At 38.3% G+C, this 9,777-nt stretch overlaps 1 protein-coding gene across 5 annotated transcripts in view; it reads left to right on the top strand.

Moving 5' to 3' along the window:
• Positions 1 to 8,777, top strand: part of KCNJ16 (potassium inwardly rectifying channel subfamily J member 16) — an 87,533-nt gene extending 78,756 nt beyond the window's left edge. For 3 of the 5 annotated variants that reach the window (XM_023589103.3, XM_058284640.2, XM_004459498.4), the window contains exon 2: positions 2,877 to 8,777. In XM_023589103.3, coding sequence (XP_023444871.1) covers positions 2,970 to 4,229 — 1,260 coding nt within the window. In that variant the 5' untranslated portion in view covers positions 2,877 to 2,969 and the 3' untranslated portion in view covers positions 4,230 to 8,777. Of the gene's footprint in view, positions 1 to 2,216; positions 2,352 to 2,876 lie in introns of all 5 variants that reach the window. The other 2 variants (XM_058284641.2, XM_023589101.3) reach the window with 1 other exon arrangement.
• The last annotated feature ends 1,000 nt before the right edge of the window (positions 8,778 to 9,777 follow it).

The following is a 9,777-nucleotide window of genomic DNA, read 5'->3' on the forward strand; positions in this document are numbered from 1 at the left end:
TGTTCTAATAAAAAAAGCAACTTTGCAACCAATGAAATAGCCACCATCATTTTCTAAAGAGCAATGAGCATAACATGCAAAAAGAAATACTGAAGTGGAACATGGCAAATGCATTTTCATGATGGAATCGATGGTGACAAGATGATTATACAAGAAGTAGGCATTTTTAAAGGCAGGTTTTAATCCTAAGAAGCACAAATGTTAAATATAGAATGTCCAGTCAATCAACAAGACTTAACATCTATTAGTGTCTATAATTTAATGGAAAACAATTAGGAAAATGCTCAGATTAATACAGTATCTTAAACAAAACACCAATAAATGTTTGTTTTGTCTAGCCATCTGACAAAAGGGCTTCCATAAATTTCTTTGCTCATTTTGTCAGCTTAGAAATGGGTAAGACTGAATATAATTAGTTGGTTATAATCTATAATTTAGCCTAAAGATAATTGTCCTTTAAAAACTGCATAATTTACAGAGTTGGGGAATCAAAGAATAAAGCATGAACCTAAACCAGATCCAAATGCTTTTCACTGGATAACTTGAAATTTGTGGTCACAATAATGAACCACATCAAAGGACGTGGTAGATTTAGGGCAGAATTCTCATAGCTGTAACTTGTATCCCTGAAATTATTACATTATTCAGAAATAAACATTCCACATTCTCAAATTTGCTCATTTGTAGCATGTATTCATTGAAAATCCATTCACTGATCGGCATGCTTTTGAAGGTGTTTTTTAAAAAGTGGCTTCTTTATAACAGTTTCTGGCACCCCTGGAATTCAAAATGATGCCAACTGAATGCCATTTCAAATAAAAACACTTCTTTAAATTTTTTGGCAGCAGAAGAGAGCAGAGTCACACAGTAGCTCCTGATTTATGAACTATGTTTTCAAACTCTCAGTCTCCCTCATTCTGTGTAGTTCCCTTTAAGGAACTGAGTTGGAACCATTTGACAAGAAAACAATCCTATCTCCAAATACACTTTTTTTATTGGAAACCATATGGGCCTTTGATTATAATTTGTTCCATTTTCATACCTTGCATGATCAGGCTAGAGAGTGGAGACTGAGAATCATGTAACAGCTTCATCTGTTTCTAAAGTGACTTTAAATGACAAATCAGGTAGTAACTATAATGAATAGTGGATGCTGTGGATAAAATTTATGGAAATACTTTACATTCGATTGCATTTTGGCAGCCGTAGGTCACATCCTGAAATTATACAATTGTTTCCCCCAAATACAGTTTATAAGTGCTGACAAAGGAGAGGTTAGAAATACTCAAAACAGTTCTCAGGACAGGTGTGTAATGTGCTAGGCAGGTGGTAGCAAGAAACTTGGTACATGCCTTGCAGAGATTTCTTGACTGAGGAAAGATTTCCAGCCTTAAACAGAATACATCCTTCACAAGTGGTCCACCAAACAAAGTGTTTATTGTAAAGGCGTCTGATCCCCAGGGAAAGGAGAAAAATGACTCCTTTTTAACTGGAGGGAAATTGACTCTTTCTACCCTTTTGTAGCCGGGAGGGTACTCAGTAAGCACTTACTGATTACTTTCCCTGGTTGGTTCCCAAGGGGTCTCCATGCATGAGTGGTCTTTAGTCATACTTCATTTTTTCCATAGTGGAGTATCAGGAACTTCTAGTCTAACTGCACCCTTCCCCTCTAACTGCCCTATCTAGCACAGGTCAACTACACACAAAAGAAGTATTCAAATAATTACTAAACAATCAAAATTGGGTTGCAGTTATTTCTTCTTTGAACAGAAATAACTAAAGAACATTTTGCATTGCGTTTTAAAAAATGTGCTGTCAGAATGGAAGTGAGAAATCCGTTAACCTATACCATGGATGTGTGCTAAAGGTGACAAGAACTCTATGATCTGCCTTGATATTTTAAAGACTGCATTTGGAGGGGGAAAAAAATTACTTTGCCCAGGGATGACTGTGAAAGCATGTGGAAAATGCTGAAAAGGGGGAAAGAAGGGCCCAATTGTAGTATGCTCCCTTTAAGAGGGAAACAAGATTAGCAACTTTGGCAAATGTCCTCCCTCTATTCAGAGGGAGAGAGAAGAGCTGCCAGTGTCAGGGGAAAAAAAAAAAGGATGATGTTATGGGACAAAGGCAGAAGCAATTTTATACCTTATTAAAAGCCTACCTGGGAGTGGTTTTAACTCCTCTGGGGTTAAGAAAGATTTTTTTTTCTTCCCAAGACTAAAGGTAGAGCTAGGGGAAAAGGAGTTCAATCTGAAGGAGGTGTCCTGTCAGTTCTAACCTGTCTTGGGAAGCACTGAAGGAAGAAAAGCCTCTGAGGAAGAGGAAGAGGAAGGAAACAAGAGGGTCTGAAGGTGAGGGACTATCTATCATAGCACCCAGTATGTAAGTAACATTATAACATGAAGACAGAAATTTTAATTGCATCCTTCTTCTAATGAAAACAGCCTCACTTATAGGGTTGGAAAGCTTATGAGCCTGCTAGACAAATATCTGAATTGTATTCTGCCTTTTTGTATTATAGAGTATTTGTTCTCTAAATGCCCTCATGCCAGAAGAGTCTACAGAAGTAAAACAAACTATTTTTCTTTTTTCTTTTTTCTGTCAGGTCAGAAAAGGTAGTGAGGCTTCATTTGGGATAATTTTAGAGTTTGCTTGAACCTTATGCATACATAAGACTGTAATTTTCTTTATTTGCATATTTTGTTCCTGTAATGACTAACTTGAATTCTCAACTAAAACAAGTGATCAGTCAATTCTGAGTGTCTCTATAGCTTAAAGTCTTAGCAATTTCTGATGGCAAACAACTGTTTCAAATTTGGCAAATTGCTATAAAGATGGAAACTGAAAGCTAAATTGTGTTGAATTTTCTCTTTTAGGTTTTAACCGAAAGCCCAAACCAACAAATAACAGCACACCTGAACTAGTTCTGCTGCCACACTCAGGTGCATGCTCTACAGAAACAGGAAAGAATGAGCTATTACGGCAGCAGCTATCGGATTGTCAATGTGGACCCCAAATACCCAAGCTACCCCCTAGAACATGCCATAGCTGAGAAGAGAAGAGCAAGAAGACGCTTGCTCCACAAAGATGGCAGCTGTAATGTGTACTTCAAGCACATTTTTGGAGAATGGGGGAGCTATGTGGTTGACATTTTCACAACTCTTGTGGACACCAAGTGGCGCCATATGTTTGTGATATTTTCTTTATCTTATATTCTCTCCTGGTTGATATTTGGCTCTATCTTTTGGCTCATAGCCTTTCATCATGGAGATCTGACAAATGATCCAGACATCACACCTTGTGTTGACAACGTCCATTCTTTTACAGGGGCATTTTTATTCTCCCTTGAGACTCAGACCACCATAGGTTATGGCTACCGCTGTGTCACTGAAGAGTGCTCTGTGGCGGTGCTCACCGTGATCCTTCAGTCCATCTTAAGTTGCATCATAAATACTTTCATCATTGGTGCAGCCTTGGCCAAAATGGCCACCGCTCGAAAGAGAGCCCAAACCATTCGGTTTAGCTATTTTGCGCTCATAGGCATGAGAGATGGGAAGCTTTGCCTCATGTGGCGCATTGGTGATTTCCGGCCAAACCATGTGGTAGAAGGCACGGTTAGAGCCCAGCTTCTCCGCTACACAGAAGACAGTGAAGGGCGGATGACAATGGGATTTAAGGACCTAAAGTTAGTCAATGATCAGATCATCCTTGTCACACCAGTAACTATTGTTCATGAAATTGATGCTGAGAGCCCTCTCTATGCCCTGGACCGCAAAGCAGTGGCCAAAGACAACTTCGAGATTTTGGTGACATTTATCTATACTGGTGATTCCACTGGGACATCCCACCAATCCCGAAGCTCCTATGTTCCCCGAGAAATTCTCTGGGGCCACCGGTTTAATGATGTCTTAGAAGTTAAGAGAAAGTATTACAAAGTGAACTGCTTACAGTTTGAGGGGAGTGTTGAAGTATATGCCCCCTTTTGCAGTGCCAAACAGTTGGACTGGAAAGACCAGCAGCTCCACAACATGGAAAAGCCACCGCCAGTGCAAGGATCTGTCACATCAGACACCAAGGTCAGAAGACGGTCATTTAGTGCTGTTGCCATTGTTAGCAGCTCTGAAAACCCCGAGGAGACCACCAGCTCTGCCATGGATGAGTGTAAGAAAGCACCTTATCAGAAAGCCTTCCTGGCTTTAAACAGAATCTCTGTAGAATCCCAAATGTAGTCTTGAACTGTAATTACAAGGACTCCCACTCAATTTTACCCTCAGCCAATCACTTCCAGCTGAGTAGTTGTAAACATGGCTTTTAAAGAATGATATAGCTATGTTTTATGGCAATGGGGGGATAAGTAGAGTAAGTTAAAACTGATAAAATATGATCTAAAAATCTCATAGTATCCAGTTGTTTTTTACTAGGAAGTCTAAGACAGCTAGTTGATTAATTTAAATGTCATCACCTTTTATTATCCTATATACTTGTAATCTTTAATTGGAGGTGCAATGTTCAATAATGGGGAACAAAGTAAGATGCCAGAATAAGTAAAAATTGGAGGGAACCAACATGAATAATAAATTCTTAAATACATAAAAATTGATAGAATAATGAGTGATTTCCTCTAAAAACTAATGCCGTCTAACCAAGACATGGGTAAAAATATTTCAGTAGACTGTAATGTTGAGATATTTTACTCTGAAATCAGCTGGTCAGTTTCAGTCCCTAGGTTTATACCTCATCATGCTTTGATAACTGCAGTATAGACCATGGCTATGAGAAATAGGTAATGCCTCCAATTTAGACAGTTCTTCCACTGGCATTTGCCCAGGTAATTATCAATGATTGCTAGAAGCTGGGTTCTGCCTCATCCCAACAAAGAGGCAGAAAAAAAGTTGGCATCATTTATTCAGAGTAGTATTTCTCTCTTAAATATTCCTGTCAAGGAGCAGAAACAAAGCAATCAAGCTCCCTCTAAGTTCTCCAACAAGGTGACTTCTTATGTCTTCTTCTCACCTTCTTTGGGACATGGGAAAGGAGCAGGATCATAGAGATGAAATGCGAGAAGGGGTAGCAGTGATAAACATTCCTAGCTCTTTGAGAGAACACAGAGTACGTACATGTCCTGAAAGATGGCAGCCTTGGCAGCCTTAGCAAGTGACATAAAGAGCACAATTCTTTTTATGGAGGGGAGAGGAGAGTGCTGTTTGTGCCAACAAACATGCTTCCTGACTTGGTCACCATACAAGACATAAATGACTTGAGTTTGGCTTTTAGGAAAGTTCCAGTGAACTTAGAACAATCATTTAAACTGGTGATTTTGTGAAATATAATTAAGGTAATTTTAATGCACATTAAGTGGATGAGTACTATAAAAATGTCTGAATTTTAGGACATGAGATACATTTATATACTCATTTCCTTGTAAAAAGATGCTAATCTTGATTTCTTTAAGCACAAATTCAATCAACTGTGAATGAAGAGTTTTTTTGAGCTTTGTAAATTGAAGAGTTCTTAGCTACATTCAGATTTATCTGTGTTTTTTTTTAAATTGTTGCCACACTGGGAAGATGTTTATGCCACAGTTTTTTATTTGTGTGTTTTAATATATATATATCTATTTATATCCATATATTGTTTTGCTTTTCCTTGAAAATCAATCTTCTCCTGATCCTCCTTTTTTTTTGCTTCATTTGAATGAAAGAACAAGTAAACTGAACTGAGTCACATAGTCCAAGATTACTAAAAAAACGTAAAATATGTAGATAAATAAAGAACTTTTGTATTCTTTCTTTCTATTATTTTTTTCTTTTTCTTCCTTTCTTTCTTTTCTTTCTTTTCTTTCTCTCTCTTTTTTTTTCTTTTTGCCTAGGAGCAACAAAGTGCAAATCTTTTATACCTACTGTTTTACAGATAAAAGATTTGTTCAGGTCACAAGTTGCAAAACTGTCCTTAGATCAGAGATCTAAGTAGTGCAATTTTTCTGTCTTGCTTTGAGAATGAAAATTCTTTATTAATATTTTTTATTATACATACACTGTAGATTTGGATTTTGTAGCAGCAATTACTTAGCTAAATTATAGTACTAAATCTATCTGTAGAAAACAACCAGCACTACAAAAAACAAAAATGTCTTACTTTATATTTTGCTTCCTGGACTTTGCCAACCCATGAATGCTTACCTCATCAATATCAGAATAAGGACACTGATATCCAATTAAATATATTAACTGTGCTATGTGTCTATCTAATCAAATCCTCTTAGCCAAGTCTGGAATATAAAATTAGCATTCACCTGTAATATTTATCTCTCATTTTCTGCTTGATTTATGGCAAACTTTCATGTTCCAATCCCAATTACTTAATAATAAAGACCTTAAAAGAATGCAAAAAATGACCAAATATAACTAGATTCCAGGTAGTATAAACTCTGGACTGCTTCAGATTTGGTCAGCATTAGGAACAGACCACTGATAATCAGAATGCCACCTCATAAAACTAGAACATAAGCTGTGCTGTAAACCATTTTTATGGTTTTTCCCCATTTATTAGAAAAGTTGTGGGCTTACAGAATAATCATGAATAAAATACAAGATTCCCATATATTTATGGGTTTTTAACAGCTTGTAGAGCAGCTGTATATGAAGTAACAATTAGTTGTTTCTGTAAGCATTGCAAGAAGTCTCTGTGTAAAATGGTGTTTCTAGGTTTTGGATGCTTTGTCAATAGTGAGAAATATTTTGGCACCAATCTTTTCCCTTAAAATGAAATTATTCAGTGGAGTTAAATTAGATAGAGCATAAATTATGGAATCAAAGCATTGCTCAACCAAATGCTACAGCCTGTGAATTGGTCCTTTGAAGAGGAAGTGAGTGGAGAGAGAGAGAGAGAGGGATTATTTTCATGTGCCATGAATTTATCAAGCACTATTAGGTGCTTTACACAGAAACCCTTAATTCCCACCATAAAACAGTAAAGTCAATATATTTAATTCCACTTCATCAAATATGCAGAAGCAAATTCTCTGCTTCTTCCTGACTAACAAAATCTGAATTTTATATGGGACAAAATATGCCCAGGATAAAAACAATGATAGCTATGCTTCCCAATCTCCCTTGCAGCTGAGTGATTAAATGGCACTGTTGTGGCCAATGAGATGGCAGAAATGTCTGTGTGTGGCCTTTAAGAAAGTTCTCTTACAGAGCCTGACTTAGCTGGCACATGCCCTTTTACTCTATCCCAGACTTGATAGCTGGAGCTCCTGTAGCTATCTTACGAGAGTGAGAATCAAGGTTACCCACTACAAGGGGAAATGGAAAGAAAGGAAAGAGCCCTAGCTGCATTTCTCCAGACATCTTTTGCAGGAGTGAAAATAAATACGATTTCTAACTGTCACAGTGATCAATATATCTAAGGGGAATTATTCAGGAAATGAGGATGGTGAAGGAAAAACAAGGTACAATTTAGGCCCTACTTGTATTTGTACGTGACATTTGATGGAGTTAAGTCACTGTGGAAACTGCATATTTTCTGGGGAGTTGAGGAAATGCTGCAATTATTGTAAAGCAAACACAAAGGAACTCCTTTTGCACTGAGAACCCTGCTGAGACATTGATAGCTGGATGATCTTGATAAAAGGATTGATCAGAACTGACATTGGGTTGCCCTTTATCTTCTTCCTTCCCTCCAAAAGAACGAGATTCTGCACTTAATGTGACTTTCACTAGGACCAGTGGTCAGAAATCCTTGGAGACCCAGGCAAAGGAAGCCCTCTACAGCTGAGGCACTGTGTTTCAGATACCTCAGCAAGACCAAGCTGCATCAATTCAGAACATGTGAATAGACTTTAAATACACACCAAGGAACATAGGTCCTTACACTAAATATTTGTATTCCATCACTTCTGAGTTGGCCGTGAATGTGCAAAATGACTTCTTTGGGTCACCCTCTTTAAAGGATGGGATACCAAATTCTACTCAGTTTAAAATACTCTATCTTCTCCCATCCATGGCAAACTTTAATTCTTCTGTTCTGAATGTTCTGCAAGGTACGTGTCTAAGCTTTTAAAAGGTAAGCTTCGTCTGTGGTCTTCTAGTAACCACCCCTACATACCTGTGGTACTCTAATCCTGGTCTCGATTCTAAAATTAGTGTGGCATCTGTCTCTCTATTTCTCTCTTGCTCTCTCACTTTCATTTTTTAAAAGAGCAATATGACCCATACCCTGGAGAAAATGAATTTTGGCACAGCCTACAAATGCAAATGGAGGCAACACAGAACACATGCAGACATTAAGCAGCGGGGGGACACTTGGCAAAGTGTTTTGTTTGAAACCAAAAGCTAGTGAATGACCACAGCACAGTTCAGATGAATCTGTGAGCAAGGCCTCCTACCAGAAGCATCTTCCTGGAGTGACATAGTCATAGTGCTGGGGGAAGCATCACTGGTCTGCTTTGCTTTAGAGCTTTTCTTCGGTAAGGAAAACTTTATCTCCAAATGAATCCCCAAGGGCCTCTTTCATTCCTCTTTATTTACAAAAGCAACTGAACACCATCTTCTGACAACCACATACAGGTCATGAGACTTGACTGGAGGAAGCAGCATTGCATCTCATCACGCCACCCCAGCGCTCCTTTGCTTGGGAATTTCATGCCTGTGGCTTGAAATCCTTTGTGCAGAGTTTGGAGACTTAGCTTGATGCCCCTGAATGTTTTGATGTTCCATAGACTCTCAGTGGTTGAGTACCTGGCAAGAAAAATAAAAATAAATAAGTATAATGAACGATTGTGCTGTTTGGCGTCATTGATCTTATTCTATTTTATAAATACTGCAAAGTAAAAGAATGCTGTCTCTAGAGTCTCTCTGTTGTCTAAAGAAAAAGCAGCTGAAGTGAGATTGAGGGCCTTCTAAATAAATAAAGCAATCTGAGCTGGGTAATCACTGATCTCAAGCCTTCTTTGGAAACTAATTTGGAATCTTCACAGGCTACAGAGAAACAGGTTAGTCATTTTAAAGTATTCCAGCAAGCCCAATATATGAAAACCCAAACAAATAGATTAAATCTGGCTTAATTACATAGCAAAAGAATGCTTTTTCTCTACAATATCATTTACCACAGGAGACTGTGAAAAAATGCCCTGAATCACTATCTAAGTAACTTGAACTTGAGACTGAAAGGGGTTTAGTCACTGTGAAAACTCTTTTACAAAGAGTTATCAGAAACCTTCCCATTTCCACATAAAAGACTTCAATCGCATGCACTACTCAGTGGCTAAATGCTCTTTATTTGAATTAGAAGCACATGTTGGAGATCAATTATTTATTTTGTTGCTGGTTGATTCTGACACTGGTTTGCCTGGGGAAGGGAGGCTGGTGGTAGAGGCCAAGTTAAGGATAGAACTGGCCTCTGCCAGGTGTCAGTTGCAGAACCAAAGATTTATAGAGCATCAGAGGGACATCAGCTCATTTAATTGGATCCTCCCTTTTACATTGAGACCTTCCACACAGAGAGGTTGTCTGCCCAAGGAGACACAGCCACCGAAGACCAGAAAAGCAGGAAAGCTCAATTGCCAGTGACCCATCTAGGGCTTTCTGAGTCACCATCTGCGATAAGCACTCCTGAGGCAGCCTGAGGTCGAGCTACTCTTATCTCATAATCATGTAACAGAGAAATGATCGTTTTAAGAGACTTTGTTAAAGAGACGCTCAACCTTTGCTAGAAGTGCTGCCAAACTGCTAATTGGTCATCAATTATTATTCAGAGGTTGGAGCGTGGGCTAGA

This window comes from Dasypus novemcinctus, chromosome 21, assembly GCF_030445035.2.
Source record: "Dasypus novemcinctus isolate mDasNov1 chromosome 21, mDasNov1.1.hap2, whole genome shotgun sequence".
In the NCBI taxonomy this organism is placed as follows: domain Eukaryota; kingdom Metazoa; phylum Chordata; class Mammalia; order Cingulata; family Dasypodidae; genus Dasypus; species Dasypus novemcinctus.